We start from the raw sequence: 16,761 nt of genomic DNA on the forward strand, positions 1-16,761 counted from the left end.
TTTAAACCTTTCTTAATGACTCATGTTATCCAGAGATGCCTCCAGTTTAAAGACAAATGGCTTCTAAATAATTCTTTAATTATTGCTATTTTACAAATAGTTATATTAGGTATTATACTTGTTTTTATGAATATGAACATAGTTTTAAAATGGTGGTGACTTTGACCTTTTTTAGGGAATATATAGAGCAATTTTTTTTTTTTTACTATTAATAGTCAATAGACTGCTGCACTTTTTGTTTTCTATACCTATGGAGGATTGACTATGTTTTTTGAGCATACACGCTAATTGTTTTTAAAATTTTTATTCATGCATTACAATTATACATAATAGTAGGATTCACTGTTACATGTTCAGACAGGCATATGACGTAATTGGGTGAATTTCATTCCCCAGTACCTCCCCTTGGCCTCTCCTCCTTCCTCTCTCTGGTCTCCTACTTCCCTGGTCTACCTTCTATTTCATGAGATCCCCACCCTTTTCCCCCCTCCAGCTTCCACATATGAGAAAAAAATATGACCCTTGACTTTCTGAGTCTGGCTTATTTCACTTCATGTAATGTTCTTCAGATCCATCCAATTTCCTGCAAATGACATGATTTCATCCTTTATGGCGGAATAAAGCTCCATTATATAAATATGCTACATTTTCTTTATCCTTGTATCTATCAGTGGACATCTAGGCAGGTTCAGTAACTTGGCTCTTGTGGATTGTGCTGCTGTGAACATAGGTCTGCAGGTATTGCTATAATATGCTGACTTTTCATTCTTTGGTATGAATACAAAGGTTGGTATAGCTGGGTTATATGGTGGTTCCATTCCTAATCTTTTAAGAAATCTCCAATCTCTGATTTCCATAGTGCTTGTACTAATTTACAGTCTCACCAACAGTGTGTAAGTAAGTTTTCCTTTCTCCCCACATCCTCACCAGCATTAATTATTATTTGTATTCTTGATTGTGACTTTTCTAACTGAACTGAGATGAAATGTCGCTGTAGTCTTGATTTGCATTTTCCTGATTGCTAAAAATGTTGAAGATTTTTTCATATATTTGTTGACTATATTTCTTCTTTTGAGAAGGATCTGTTTAGTTCATTTGGTCATTTATTGTGGTGGGGTTTTTTTTTTGTATGTGTGTGTAGGTTTTATTAAACTTATTTTTTCTATGTTCTGGATATAACCCTCTGTCACAAGAGCAGCTGGCAAAGATTTTCTTCTGTTCTGTAGGCTCTCTTCATGCTCCTAATTGTTTCCTTTGCTGTGCAAAAGCTTTTAATTGCATTCCATCCTATTTTAAGATTATTTCCTGAGCTTTAGGGATCCTATTGAGGAGGTTATTGTCTGCTTGTATATGTTGGAGTATTGACCTTATGTTTTCTTCTATCAGTAGTAAAGTTTATGGTCTGATTCCTCAGTCTTTGATGCATTTTGAGTTGACTTTTGTGCAGAGTGACAGATAAGAACCTAGTTTCATGGGGCTGGGGATGTGGCTCAAGCGGTAGCGCGCTCGCCTGGCATGCGTGTGGCCCGGGTTCAATCCTCAGCACCACATACAAACAAAGATGTTGTATCCGCCGAAAACTAAAAAATAAATATTAAAATTCTCTCTCAAAAAATATTAAAAAAAAAGAAATACAAGAAAGAACCTAGTTTCATTCTGCTACATTTGGAAGTCCCGTTTACCTGGCACCATTAGTTAACAAGACTATGTTTTCTCTAATGTATGTTTTTACTTTCTTTGTGAAAGATCACACAACTGTATCCTGTGGGTTTGTCTTTGTGCCTTCTATTCTGTTTCATTGGTCTACATGTCTGTTTACAGGACAGCACTGTGCTGTTTTGTTGTGATAGTTCTGTAGTATGATTTAAAACTGGGTATTGTGATGCCTCCAGAATTTCTCTTTTTGCTTAAGATTGCTTTGGTTATTCTGAGATTTTTATTCTATCCTATGAATTTTAGGGGTGCTTTTTCTGGTTCTCTAAAGACTCTTAGTATTTTGATGGAAATTGCATTTAATCTGAAGATTGCTTTTGGTAATATGGCCATTTTAATCATTTTACATGAACAAGGGAGGTTTTTCCATCTTCTTGTGTCTTCTTTAGTTTTCTTCTGTGTTCTATAATTTTCATTGTAGAGGTGTTTCACTTCCTTGGTTAGATTTATTCCCAAGGGATTTTTTTTTTGAGGCTATTGTGAATGGAATCAACTTTTCTGTGTTGATTTTGCATCCTTCTACTTTGTTGAATTTGTTTATTAACTCTAGAAGTATTCTGATGGAGCTTTTTGTATTATTTAAGTATGGGATCAGATATGATCCTCTGTAAACAGTGATAATTTGACTTTTACCTTTACTATTGGCATATCTTTTATTTCCTCCTGTTGACTAATTAGTCTGGCCAACATTTAAAGTACTATATTGAATAGGGGTGATGAAATGGACATGTTTGTCTTGTTCCTTATTTCAGAGGAAGTTCTTTTCATTTTTTTTCCCCTTTAAGTATGATGTTGACTTTGGGTTTATTGTGTATAACGTAAATGATTTTGAGATCATTTTTTTCTATTCCCAGTTTCTTTTGTGATTTTATCATGAATGCGTACTGAGTTGTGCTGAGTTTTCTGTATTTATTGAGATCGCTACATGATTTTTGTCCTCGATTCTATTTACATGGTGAATTACATTTATTGATTTGCATATATTGACCTATCCTCATATTCCTGAAATGAACTCACTTCATCTTTTTATTCAATCTTAATGTATTGTTGAATGTAATTTGCTAATATTAAGGATTTTTGCATCTATGTTCTTCAAGGATATTGGTACGTAATTTTCTTTCCTTGATGTGTCCTTATCTGGTTTAGGTTTCAAGTGATACTGGCTTCATAGAGTAAATTTGGAAGTGCCCCCCATCCCCTTTCTATTTCATGGAATAAGGTGAAGAGTGTTGGTATTAGTTTTTCTTTAAAGGTCTGGTAGAATTTGAGAATCCATCTGGTTCTGAGCCTTCCTTTGGTGCAAGGCTTTTATTACTGATTCAATCTCATTGCTTGATGTTGGCTGGACCATTTACATTAGGGATCCTCTTGGTTCAATTTGGGTAGGTCATATGTTTCTAGAAATTTATCCCATTTCTTCTCAATTTTTCAAATTATTGGAGTGTAAGTTTTCAAAATAGCCCCTAATGAAGACCCCATGAATTTCAGTGATGTCTGTGGTGATGTCTCCTTTTTTATTTCTAATTTTATTAATTTGGTCCTTTCTCCTTCTTTTGGTTAGTTAGGCTAATGGTTCATCAATTATATTTATCTTTTCAAAGGACCAATTCTTTATTACACTGATCCTTTGTATTGTTTTTAAATTCTCTATACCATTAATTTAGACTCTGCTCTTAATTGTTTCCTTCTATTGCCTTTGGATTGGTTTATTCTTGTTTATCTAGGATTTTGATATGCAACATTAGGCTGTTTAGGTGGGGGTCTTTTTAATTTTTTTATGTTGACACTAAATTATAAACTCCCCTCTTAGAACTGCCTTTATAGTGTTCCTAGGATTCTAATATGTCGTATCTCCATTTTCACTTGATTCTAAGAATTTAAAAATTTCTTCTCTGATTTTTTTCTATCACCCATTAATCATTCAAAAGTGTATTGTTCAGTTGGGTGTGGTAGAGCAGGCCTAAAATCCAAACTACTTAAGAGGCTGAGAGAGGAGGATTCACAGGTTCTAGGTGAACCTGGGCAACTTAGTGAGACCCTGTCTCAAAATGAAGACTAAAAAGGGCCAGGGATGTAGTTTAGTGGTAGAGTACCTCTGGGCTCAATTCCAGTACTGCCTGACCCCACAAAAGTATACATTGTTCAGTCTCCATGTGTTTATATACTTTTTCTTGCTCTTAATTTTAAATTTCATTTCATTATGTAGTTTTTCTTGCTCTTAATTCTTAATTTCATTCCATTATGATCTGATAAAATATAAGTAATTATGTCAATAATTTTTTTGTGTGTGTATTTGTTGCCTAAAATATGGTCTATTTTGGAGAAAGTTCTATGAGAGGCTGGGAAGAAAGTGTATTTAGCTTTTGGGTATGACATTCTATAAATGTGGGTTAAGTCCATTCCATTTGATTTATAGTATTTTTTTATGTCTGAAGTGTCTTTGTTGATTTTATATCCAGATGACCTACTATTGGTAAGAGAGGTGTGTTGAAATCATTCAATATTATTGTTTTGGGATCTGAGCCCATGTTGAGTAGTATTTGTTTTACGTAATTAGGTGCAGTGATGTTTGGGGCACAATATTTACTATCATTATGTCTTCTTGTTGGACTGTTTCCATTACCAGTATGAAGTCATCTTTGTCTCTTCTGATTAATTTTACCCTGAAGTCTGCTTTGCCCAATATAAGAGTAGATACTCCTGCTTGCTCCAGGCTCCATTTGCAGGGAATATCACTTTTTATCCTTTAACTTTTAACCTGTGGATGTCTTTGCCTGAGAGGTGTATATCTCTTGTGTACAACACATATTGTTGGATCTTGTTTTTAAATCCAATTTGCCAGTCTGTGTCTTTTAATTAGAGTTAAGACCATTTATATTCAGTGTTATTATAGAGAGCTGTTTAGTATTTCCTGCCATTTTGCTTTACTTCTATTGTTTAATTCAATCCTAAGTCTCATTTGTTTAAATAGTCTTCTAATGAGATTTATCCTTTCCTGAGCTCTGCTATTTTTGAAATCTTCTCTTGTTGTTTAGGAATTCTTTAAGTATCTTTTGTAATACTGGCTTAGTAGTCATGAATTCTTTTAGCTTTTTCTCATCTTCGAAAGTTTTATTTCACCTTCTGTTACGAATGATAGCTTTGCTGGATATAGTAATCTTGCTATGCAGTTATTTTCCTTCAGGGTTTGAAACACATCTTTCCATGCCCTCCTTGATTTTAGAGTTTTGAGAAATCAGATGTTATTTTGATTGGTTCATCTCTAAATGTAATCTGACATTTTTTTTCTTGAGGCTTTAAAAATTCTATTTTTGTTCTGTATATCTGGCATTTTAATTATAACATATAATGGAGAGGATGTTTTTGATCTTATGTATTTGGGATTATAAACACCTTTCATATATGGACATTCTTTTCTTTCCCAAGGTCTGGAAAAATTTCTGCTATCATTCACTAAAATACTTGTCAATGCCATTGACCTGTATTTCTATTCCTTCCTTGATGCTGATGATTCTCAAGTTTAATCTCTTAATGTCCCAGAATTCTTGTATATTCTGATCAAAACTTCTACTCCTGCTTTATTGTTTGAATATTCAAGGCCAACCACTTTGTTTTCCAGCTCTGAGATTCTGTCTTCTACTTGGTCTATTATGTAGAGAGACTCTCAACTGAATTTTTCATTTGATTCACTGTGCCTGTCATTTCTAAGTTTTTTATTTAGTTCTTTTTTAATTCTCTATTTCTTTTTTGAATTCCATTTATACCCTGTATTGATTTCCTTAAATTATCCAGTTGTTTTCTGTGTTCTCTTGAAATTCATTGATCTATTTTGTAATCATCATTTATCTGTTATTTCATCCATTTCTCTATCTTTGGAGTCAGTTACTGCTGAATTACAAATTTTAGGTGTCATGTTACCTTTTTTTCATATTTTTTGTATTCCTATGTTGAGATTTGTGTATCTGTTGGGATGGATTTCTCTCTGCTTTTATGTCAGGTCCTTATGGTCCTTTCTCTTGGCAAAGTGTTCTGGGATATCTGTTTGTTGTGAGTTGTCGTCCAAGTGTGTTTCATAGTATGGTTTTCCTGCTGGTTCTTTGGTGATGTTTAATGTACATTGATTCGGAGTTTACTGTGTTGGAGGGTGATAATCCCACCTTCTCTGTAGATCTTACAAGAGTGGGGTCCTTCTATTAGGTCAGGCAATTGTTTTGTATATAGCAACGCATATGAAGTACACCCTATGTAGCCTATGTAATTGCTCTTCTAGACTTGACAACTCTGTATATTCTAAAGGGGTATGAGAACAATTTAGAGGGAGATACCTTGTAGGTGTGGTGTATTATTGTTGTATTATTATATTGTATTATTTTTCCCCGCTACTACTATAGAAATGGATACCATGAGTGGGATCTGAGGCCCCTCATAACTATTCCTACTGAAGGTCTGGTCACTGGTTTGGGATTTTTGTCTCCCCTGTTCTTCATGTTAATGTACTAATGAAGTTTGAGTCTATTAGGTTGTGTGTGGTACAGGTGTGCTGTCTCTTAGAGAATGTACACTTTGAATCATGTTTATTGGCTGTTTAGGCTTTCGGTAAAAATGTATACTCTCAAGTACTAAAATACATTTCAGATAGTTCAGTTTAGTTGAAAAAAAAAGAGTTGAATATTCCCCCATTTTTGTTTTCTTTCTGATATAACCCTGCATTCCTCATATAATGTAATGCATATTCCTTGGCTGTCATTTAAAACATTATCTTATGATAAATCTTTTGCTCAATTTCAGGAGAATTGATAAATTCCATTTTGGCCTTGTAGTTTTGTTCCAGGGCCACCACAAAAGCTCATGTCTGTGTTTTTTTTTTTCCCTGTGTCATTTCCCCACTGTAGTCTGATCCTGATCTCCCAGCAGATGTGCAGACACCATCCTCGGCTGAGCTGGGCAGGTATCCGGGCCTGCCCTTCACCCCTGCCTCTCAGTACATCCCACCCCAGCCATCCATCGAGGAGGCCCGCCAGACCATGCACTCCCTCCTGGACGACGCCTTTGCCCTGGTGGCCCCCAGCAGCCAGGCTGCCGGTGCAGCAGGTGCAGTGTCCGGCGTCCCAGCCAGCCTGCCTGTGAACAGCACCCCTTCCCGCGAGGAAAGGCGAGCCACCCAGTGGGGGTCCTTCTACAGCCCAGCCCAGACAGCCAACAATCCCTGCAGTGTAAGTTCTGACCTTCTAGAATTCTTTCCTGGGCAAGATAATGGAGTTTTGTGGCCTAACTGCATCTCTTGCAGGTTCCCCAGAAAACTCAGGTTGTATTTGATAAGAATTCAATCTTGGATGATAGGTCTTGCTTTTTATCATCTTCTGCTAAGTTAATTCTTAATATTGGAAGCGTTCTTTTATGCTGCTCTGATATTTTGTGGAGCAGTTCAGAGGATTTTGTGGAAGCATCTTCCTTTCTGTGTTATGAAATGGAGGTAGTTTAACTGTCAAAACATATTTGCACTCACGTCTCCAGCTTAGACTGGAGCAGTTTGGAATAGACCCAAATTGTTTGACCTCTTGTATGAGGTTAAACACCTGGAGAGGCCCCCTGAGGGTCCGGAAGCATAGGTAGCGGTCCTGGCATGGGCACTGTTCACAAATGTCAACTGCCCATCTTGGGAGCTGACGTTTTAGCATTTCCTCTGCCTTTTTATCGCCCTTCGTGTATGTTTTTCGTTTTTGGTTGGTTCTTTCAAATTTGCCTTCTTAGGACTTGGAGAAAGAGTAACACTCAAGGAAGTAATGTTCATGTATTTTTGCTTAGTTCAAAAGAAATGATTTGACTGAGGATTGGTGACATTAACTCTGGAGAGAAATTAATAGACCACAACTTAAATTTATTAGTTGGGGAAGGTTATACTGGGTTCTTCTATTTTTTTTTTTAGCTGTAGATGGACAGCAGGCCTTTGTTTTATTTGTTTATTTTTCATGCGGTACTGAGGATGGAACCCAGTGACTCACATGTGCTATGCAAGTGCTCTGCCACTGAGCCCCAGCCCCAGTCCTGGCTCCTTCTAGTTTTGTTTCCCTTATTCAGGTGTGATGGGTCCCTCATCATTGAGTGACAATAAAAAAATTTTTAACTCTGAAATTGGTTTGAATTTTCAGGCCTTTGGTAATAGATTGTTTCCTTCCAGGTCTGGGAGACATAGTGCTTGCAGCGTGGGTAGCTGGTACCGTGGGCAGGGGGAGGGTACCATTCAGTGTAATTGTTTTTGTTTTTAATATGAAAATCTAGCTTGTTCTAATAATAGATGTTAAACTACTTCAAGGTTATATCTGGTGGTTATAATCTTTTAGGAAATGGTTGATACAGAACACAACTCAGTGATAAAACAAGTGTGGGTACAGTTGCTGTCTGGTCTCATTTGCATTTTCATTCAGGTGCATTACAGAGTACCTCTGTGCCTGGGGCCCTGCTAGGTGTTGGGGACATCGTGGTGTACAGCACAGGTCCCTCCTCTCTAGCTCTTGCACTCCAGTGGGGACCAAAACAGTAATTCCAGTACACTGTTGTCAGTGCCATGGAGAGGAGGCAATGTGGAAGAGTACCTAGCTCAATCTTGAGGAGTTTAGGAAGACTTTTGTGGATAAAATGACATCTGATTTGCTGTCTAAAGGATAATTAGTGGTTATCAGAGAATAATTTTTCACATAGTGGGAAGTATGGCAGAGACACAGAAATAAAGGCATGTAAATAAACTTCCTGTTCTGGAAAAGATGGAAGAATGGGTCCTGGATGTCTTCCTTACTGAAACAACTAAAAAACTGAATGAAATATGTGGGTTTTTGTGACACTGGATAGTAAGCAACAAAGGACAGGGATTGCCAAGAAGCAAGTTGAGTCCTACTGTTGCTCCAGCTTATGCCTAGAGAGAGTTTCTGACCACCACGCAGGGAGGGGGACCAGGCAGAGGTCAGGGATCTGCCTGAGCTGAGGCGATGGATTGGAAGTCCAGGGAGGGAAAGGCAGCTAGAGTTCACAGAGGTGCCTGTAGGACATGATCCCACTTTCTCCGAAGGTCTCACAAGAGTGGGATCCTTCTAGTAGGTCATGCAGTTGTTTTGTACACAGTGAGGCTTATGGAGTACACCCTATGTAAATGCTCTTCTACTTAACAACTCCGTATATTCTAAAGGGGTATGGGAGCAATTTAGGTTGAGATACCTCATAGTTGTGGTGTCCACACCTTTGTATTGTTTTTCTCTGCTTCATGAGTGGGAAAAGATTAAAGCTGCTCTAGTTCTACTGAACGAAGCAGACAAACATAAAACTTGAATCCACACAAAGCTCAAGAGTATTTATAGAAACAAAAATATGCAGCATCCAATAAGGTAAAATTAATAATGTCTGGCATCCAATCAAAACTAACTAGACAAGCACAGAAACAAGAAAAAGACATGGATGATAAAAATAGCCAACAAGGGTTTTTAAAGCATTATTTTAATGTAGTTTCATATATTCAAGAAGCTAGAGGAAAGATCAAGCATGTTAATTAGAGACCTTGAAGATATTAAAGGATATGAATTAAACTTAGAGATGAAAACTCCGTATCTGAGAGGAAGAATATATGGGGTGAGATCAATGCCGGGTTAGGTATTGCAGAAGAAAAGATTAGTGGACTTGGAATATATGGTAATAAAAATTATATACTGTCAAACAAAGAGAGGAAATGGAATGAAAAACACAAACATGATTAATGAGCTGTGCAGTAGCTTCGAGTGGACAAATACACATGACATTTGGAGTTCTCAGAGAGTGGGAGAGACAAAAAATTATTAAGGAAATAATGACTAAATCAATACTGAGAAAGAAAAGACTGGAGTCATCACACTCCTGTTTTAAAGTTATATTACAAAACTACAGTAACCCAAGCAGTATGATACTGTATGAAGACAGAAACACAAATCAATGGAATAGAACAGAAAGCCCAGATAAATCCTTACCCATGTGGTCAATTGATTTTCAGTAAGGACATCAGGAGGACACAGTGGGGGGAAAGGATAGTCTCCTCGATAAATGATGCTGAGAAAATTGAATTTCCAAATGCAGAAGAAAGAAATTGGACCCTTGCTTTATATCATACACAAAAATCAACTGAAAATGGATAAAAGACTTAAAATATTAAGACTTAAGCCATAAAATTCCTAGAAGAGAACATGGGGAAAATCTCCTTGATGTCGACCTTGGCAATGACTTTTTTTTTTTTTTTAATATCACATTGAAGGGGCTGGGGATGTGGCTCAAGCGGTAGCGCGCTCGCCTGGCATGGCCCGGGTTCAATCCTCAGCACCACATACAAACAAAGATGTTGTGTCTGCTGAAAACTAAAAAATAAATATTGAAAAATTCTCTCTCTCTCTCTCTCTCTCTCTCTCTCCTCTCAAAAAAAAATATCACATTGAAAAAATCAGGCTACAAAAGCAAAATCAATAAAGGGGATTACATCAAAATAAAAAGCTCCTAAACAGGAAAACAGTCAACAAAATGAAAAGTTAATCTACAGACTAGGAAAAGGTATTTACAAATCACATATCTGATAGGGAAGGGGTTAGTATTCAAAATTTATGAAGAACTCTTAATAGCTCGATAGCAAAAAACCAATTGAATTTAATTTCTCAGACAAACTTAATTTCTCCAAAGAAGATATAAAAATCAATAGCAGGTATAAGAAAATGTGTTCAACCTCTGCAAATTAAAATTAAAATCATCATGAGATCTCACCTCATGTTAATGTGATGACAGTGTTGAGAAAGGGAATCCTAGTGCACCGTTGGTGGGAATAAAGATCAATACAGCCATTATGGAAAACAAGATGGCGGATCCTAAACAAATTAAAACTAGAACTACAATGTGACCCCGCAGTCCCTCTTCTGTGTGTATAGAAAGAACGTATCACCTGCCTTGTAGGAAATGTTCCAGGAAGTCCTTCAGTTAGAAGAAGCACAGTGATGCCAGGTGAATATTTGAATGAATAAAATGCAAATGAATGAAAAGCTCTGGAAATGTTAATATGTGGTTAATTATTTTTAAAAAACTTCATTATTTAAAGATACTAAAAAGACAATTGACTCTTTAAAACAAAAGTAATGACAATATATTGTGGGGTTTGTAACCTATATAGAAGGAAAATATATAAAAATAGCACAAAGGCCAATAGGGAGAGATTGATGTTTGCTCTTTTAATGGCCTTATGCTGTATGTGAGTAGACTAAAGCACTGACCAGTAGACAGGGACAGAGGGTGTGTAGTACGCACCCTACCACAACCCATTGTCAGCCAACAAACGAGTTAAAAGAAATCATAAAATATAGTCCCTGGAAGGCAGAAGAAGAAGAAAAAAGGAACAAAGAACAGGTGGGGAAAAGAGAAAACAGAAACCAGCAAGGTTGGTTTCAGTCCAGCCTTATTAATAGTCACATTAAACATAGGTGGTCTAAACATCCCTCTGAAAGGGTAGAGCTTGTCAGAGTGGATAAAAAGCAAGATCCAAACAATTGCTTGGCGATGAGACACCACATTAAATACAGAGGTACAAACTTGCTTGAAAGTATGGAAAAGGTATGCCACACTAATCATGAAAAGTTGGAGTGAATTTATTACCATCAGCCAAAAGAGATCTTATAGTAAAGAATATTATCCAGCGTAGAGGACCATTTCATAAATAACAAGGTGGTCACTTTTCATCAAGAAGAAAAAATCTCAGCCAGGCACAGTGGCACACACCTATAATCCCAGCAGTTTGGGAGGCTGAGGCAGGAGGATTGAAAATTCAAAGCCAGCCTCAGCAACTTAGTGAGACTCTGTCTCTAAATAAGAAAAACAACAACAACAAAACAGGGCTGGGGATGTGGCTCAGTGTTTAAGTGCCTCTGGATTCAATCCCTGGTACCATTAAACAAACAAAACAAAACAAAAAATGAAGACAAAATTTTAAATGTTTATTTGCATGAAGCAAAAACAGATAGAATTACACATAAATATAAATCCACAATTAAAATGGGAGATTTCCAATACTCTTCTTTCAATAACTGGTAGGACAAGTATACAGAAAATCACTAAGATAGAGGTGAATTGAATAACACTACCAACTTGAAATAAATGACATATAGAGAACAGGGCAGCTAACAAAAGCACAATATACGTTCTTTCAATCATGGAATTTTTACCAAAATGGAACATATTCTGGGCCACAAAGCTAATCTCAATAAATAGAAAAGATTCAAATTATACAGACAACCCAATAAAAAACTTCGTTAAAGAAGATATAGAAATGGAAAAACAAATGTGGTATGTCCATATAATGGAGTACTACTCAGTAATAAAAATAAACTATTAGCCACGCATGGTGGCTCAAGCCTGTAATCCCAGCAGCATGGAAGCCTGAGTCAGGAGCTCTTGAGTTCAAAGCCAGACTCAGCAACTGCGGCAAGGTACTTAGCAACTCAATGAGACCCTGGGGATGTAGCTCAGTGGTTGAGTGTCCCTGAGTTCAATCCCCAGAACCATCCCCCAAAAATAAATATTGAATCAGACAAAAACATAATTGACTCTCATAAATAATTATGCTAAGTAGAGGAAGCCAGACCAAAGAAAATGAATATATACTATACAATTCCATTGAAATACAAGTTTAAAAAATGCATACAAATCTGTAGTGACAAAAAACAATCAGTGGTTGCCCAGGGATGGGTCAGGTGGGGACATCAGTTGGAAGGATTATAAAGGGGCACCCAGAAACTTTGGGGGTGAGGGCTGTGCTCATTATCTTGATTGTGGTGGTAATGTACACTTACAGACATACATCAAAGCTTATAGAAGTGCATTCTTTAAATATGTGCAGTTTATTGTGTGTCAGTTACAACTCAATAAAGGTGTTAAAAACTTCTTCCCCTAAGTGTGCTTGATATGTATATTAGCTAGGATTCTCCAGAGAAACAGAGCCTATGACATGTGTGTGGAGAGAGAGATTAAGATTTATTGGTTATAGCCGGGCACAGTGATGCACACCTGTAATCCTGGCAGCTCAGGAGGCTAAGGCAGGAGGATCATGAGTTCAAAGCCAGAGCAACTCAGTGACACCCAATCTCTACATAGAGTATAAAAAAGGGCTGGGGATGTGGCTCAGTGGTTAAGACCTTGGGTTCAATCCCCGATATAAAAAAATGAAAAGAGTGACTGATTATGAGGAATTGGCTCGCTTGATTGTGGAGGCTGAGAAGCTCATGATCTGCTGTCTGCAGGCTGGAGGACCAGGAGAACCAGGGGTGTTCTGAGGCCTGAGCTGAATCTGAAAGCCTGCAAAACAGGATCTCCAAGAGCAGGATCAGGAGGCAGAGGGAGCACCACCCCACCTTCTCCCCCTTTTTGTTCTACTGAGGCCGTCAGTGGAGTGGCTGAGGTCAGCTGCACTGGGGAAGCCACCTTCTTTACTGGGTCCACCCAGTAAACACAGAAATAGTGTTTAACCAGGTATCTGGGCACCCTGTAGCCCTGTCACCGTGTGTTCTTAACAGTGGAATTGGTTCTAGCATTTCGTACAGAAGCGGCAGTGAAGGGGTGGTTCATGAGGCAGGAGAGAGAAAGCAAGAAGCCCACAGTCCTAGTGCCCACCTCATCCCAAGGGTGACACCTTCACGTTGAAGGGCTCTGGGCAGACGGGAGACGTAACTAGGTAAGCCACTGTGAGAGATTGGTCCCACGTTGGGCTGCAGGGTGATGTCAGTACAAGAGTAGAGGCAGGGGGACCACTGGGAAGCTGGTGGAGCAGTCTTTGTGATGGTCAGTGGCTCCAGCCAGTAGACTGGTGTGGAGGGAGTTGAGAGGAAGAATCCAGAAGGTTCCACCTGTTTAATTGCTGGCCGCATTGAGCCAGCCTGGAAGAAGATTGATGACCCAGGAAAGAGGGTGCCATGGGTCGAGGGCACCCGGGGAGGAACTGTGTTTGGAAACGACGGGACGTATTCCTGCCAACTCAACAGAGGCAGGAAGGAGAGGTTGGGTGGCATGAAGCTGAGGAGCCACATCTCAAGGCTTCTGTGCTCCCCGCGGGGAGGGCAGAGCCGTCTGTTGAGAAGGAGAGGAGAAGTGTGGCTGGCTCCGTGGTTTGGGGGGAGAGTCGGGATCCGAAATGCCTGTTGTGGAGAATTTGGGATCACAGATTGGAGACACAGCCTGAGGTCCCTGTTAAGGTTGACCCTCAGGAAATTATAGTGGTGTAAGTGAGAGTTCTCCATCTGGCTTTGTGGTTCAACATCGGACACCCAGGTGTGAGGCCGAGAAGGCAGACAGTGGGGTTGATCCAGAATTAAGGCTCTATCAGGGGACTGTGACAAGGGGACACCTGGCAGGCGCTGTGCGGTGAGAGATGCCGTTGAAATGTGATAGCCCTCCCACTAACAAGGAGTGAGAGAGAACCGGCCTGGGGAGCACACAGAGCCAGTGGTGCTTCCTCTCCAATCTGTCCACTAGTGGGCGCCACGTCCCCAGGATCATCTCAGGAGCGTCCTGTCTGGAAGGTGCCCAGACAGCTCGGCCTGCAGGTGACAAGTGAAATGTAGTTTGGGGGTGTTGAGAAGACCAAGCTGCTGCAGGACTTACACCTCGGAGACATTCGTGGGATGAGGAGGGGACCTAGGATGAGGAGGAAGATCTGCCAAGAGCCTGTTTGCTTAGTCTTGAGATTTCCAAGACGAAAGCTCTTGTCTCACTTTCTGACCTGAACTTGGTCACTGCTGACGGTGTCTCCTTGCCCCCAGGCTTTTCCTTGATCCTACTGTTCCCAGCCCCAGACTGCCAGGTAGCCCCCCAGTCAGCCCCTATCTGAGTGGAGGTGCACCTCTGCTCGCTCTTGGGTGGGGTCAAGAGCCACACCGTGCTGTGAGAATCATTTTTTCCCTTGGCCGCTGCTTTTCTCCATTTATAGCATGATTCTTCTCCTTCACTTGCACGAATTTTTAGCAGTAATTTTTGACAGATTTGTGTTACTACTTTTATTATTTGTTCCTGGCTCTTAGGTGTTAGAGATGAAAGATTCCATGATGATGCCTTAACCTACCATCTCAACCAGGAATTCAAATGCATTCTAGTATCTCTTATTGTGGATTTAAAAAAAAAATCAATTTTGGACTTTTTGACGTCACCCTGATATTTTTCAATGGGAGTGGTATTGATTTAATCTAGTGGAAAACCAGGATCATATAAATTTCAGCATGTTGATAAACTGGTGGTAAAGTTACTGGTTTGTTGCCAGGACGAACCTAACCACCCTTTATTTGCTTCTTCTGACAGTGAAAACCAGAGGAATGTGGGTTTCAAGGTGCCTTCAGTCACCTCGTGAGCCTCTGTGTTCCGCCGGATGACATTCTGCTCCTTTTTACCAGCAGGGCGGTGTGGGTTAGGCAGCAGTGAGTCAGGCAGCTGGGATGTGGTGTTCCTGCTGCCCTGAGTGGAGCTCCACTCTTGGAGTCGCCCACTGTGCAGGCCTCGGGGCCAGCTAAGGTCTTTTACAAGCTGCCTCTGCTGCCTGGTGGCTCCACCTCAGGCCTGTCCTAGCCATTTGACTCGCCTTTCACATTTGACTGGGCTGTGTTTTATATGGATTAAGAATGAAATGAAAATGAGACTTGTATTGTCATAGCTGATTAAAACTTTAAAATTCAGTTTTGTCCTCCAAGCCTTTTATATAAGGGTGACTCATTTAAAGTAAATACCTGACACCCAATCACAGTAATTCTGTCAGGGATTTTTTTTTTTTTTTAACTTGCCCTGTCTCTCAGCACAGAACATCCTCTTTCTGAAGACACTAGGTTAAAATGCCTCACCCACAATAGTACCATGGATAAAAACGAGCAGCTTTTCCCCCACAGTTTTTCTGTTGGTTTACCACTCAGATCTCCTGAAATCCTGATAGGTAGAGTGATGAGCCTTGATTTAAAAACAAACAAACAAACAAACATGCATAGGAATGTGTCTTAAAACTCTGAGCCATGCTGGAGGTGGGTGGGCACCATGGCTAATCTTCATCCGGTCTCAGCTTTTTCTTCAGTCATTCAGAAAAAGGAATCAAAACTGCTCTTCTGCCATCTTTCCGTTTTCTCTGTCACCCCCTCTAGTTTATCTTCCTCAGCTGGGAACCTACAAGGTTCTAATCTCCCTCCCGCTGCCCCGGGGATTGAGTCAGAGAAGATCAGAAGGGGACGCAGGTCCTCCACGGTTTCCCATCTCCAAATCCCTCCAGGACCATCATAGACATCCTTATGTCTAGGACCTTCTGGCCTCTATTTTCCCTCTTAAGAGGAGAGATCTGTCCAATGGGGAAAGACCCATTGGGAAAAATCTGGGCAGCACAGCGTAGTGGGGGAAAAGCCTGGACTTTGGAGAAAAACTAAAATTATAGCCTAAAAAAGAAAGATCTAGAATCAGTACAGCCCCAGGAGCCAGGCCTGGGAGTTCCTGATTACAGGCAAGCAGTTGTTCACAGTGGCCCAGGAAATGGTCAGAAACAGAGGGGCCACCTTCGTCTTCTAGTCTCTAATTTTGGGTTTCCTTCTAATTTCTGGTTTTCTATTTTTACAGTGTCCTAAACGTGGTACAGCATTTGATGGTTTCGTTTTGGAGATATTTGAATTGCTGCTGGTCGATCCCTGGATTTGGGGGCGGGGAGTGTGTGCTTCATACTAACTGTGACCAGTTAAGCTACCTTCTAGCAGAAGATAAAGTTCACAGAGAAGGAGACTAGGGGTGAACAGGCACAGAAAACCTGTCTATTGTTCACAGTCTTAGTTTTTGATATAGAAAAGACCTAGAAATTAGTTGTGTCTTCTCTAAAGCCTAGTAGCCCTGTTCTCCAAACTGAAACCCTTGCTGGATGGCAGAATGCCCCAGGAGCATGCTAAGCTTTAATGAGAAAATAATTCTCCTGAAAGTTGATCCTGCAAGCCCAAGTTTATAAGTTTGCTGTTGTCACTTTATAATAAATACTGAATGTTAGTCTTCATGTCCTTT

The 16,761-nt window shown here is 39.6% G+C and overlaps 1 protein-coding gene across 2 annotated transcripts in view; it reads left to right on the forward strand.

Moving 5' to 3' along the window:
• Positions 1 to 16,761, forward strand: part of Kiaa1549 (KIAA1549 ortholog) — a 137,772-nt gene that overhangs the window by 108,187 nt on the left and 12,824 nt on the right. For both annotated transcript variants that reach the window (XM_026398578.2, XM_026398579.2), the window contains exon 16: positions 6,606 to 6,926. In XM_026398578.2, the coding sequence (XP_026254363.2) occupies positions 6,606 to 6,926 (321 nt within the window). The remainder of the gene's footprint in view (positions 1 to 6,605; positions 6,927 to 16,761) is intronic.

This window comes from Urocitellus parryii, chromosome 3 (genome assembly GCF_045843805.1).
Source record: "Urocitellus parryii isolate mUroPar1 chromosome 3, mUroPar1.hap1, whole genome shotgun sequence".
NCBI classification, from domain to species: domain Eukaryota; kingdom Metazoa; phylum Chordata; class Mammalia; order Rodentia; family Sciuridae; genus Urocitellus; species Urocitellus parryii.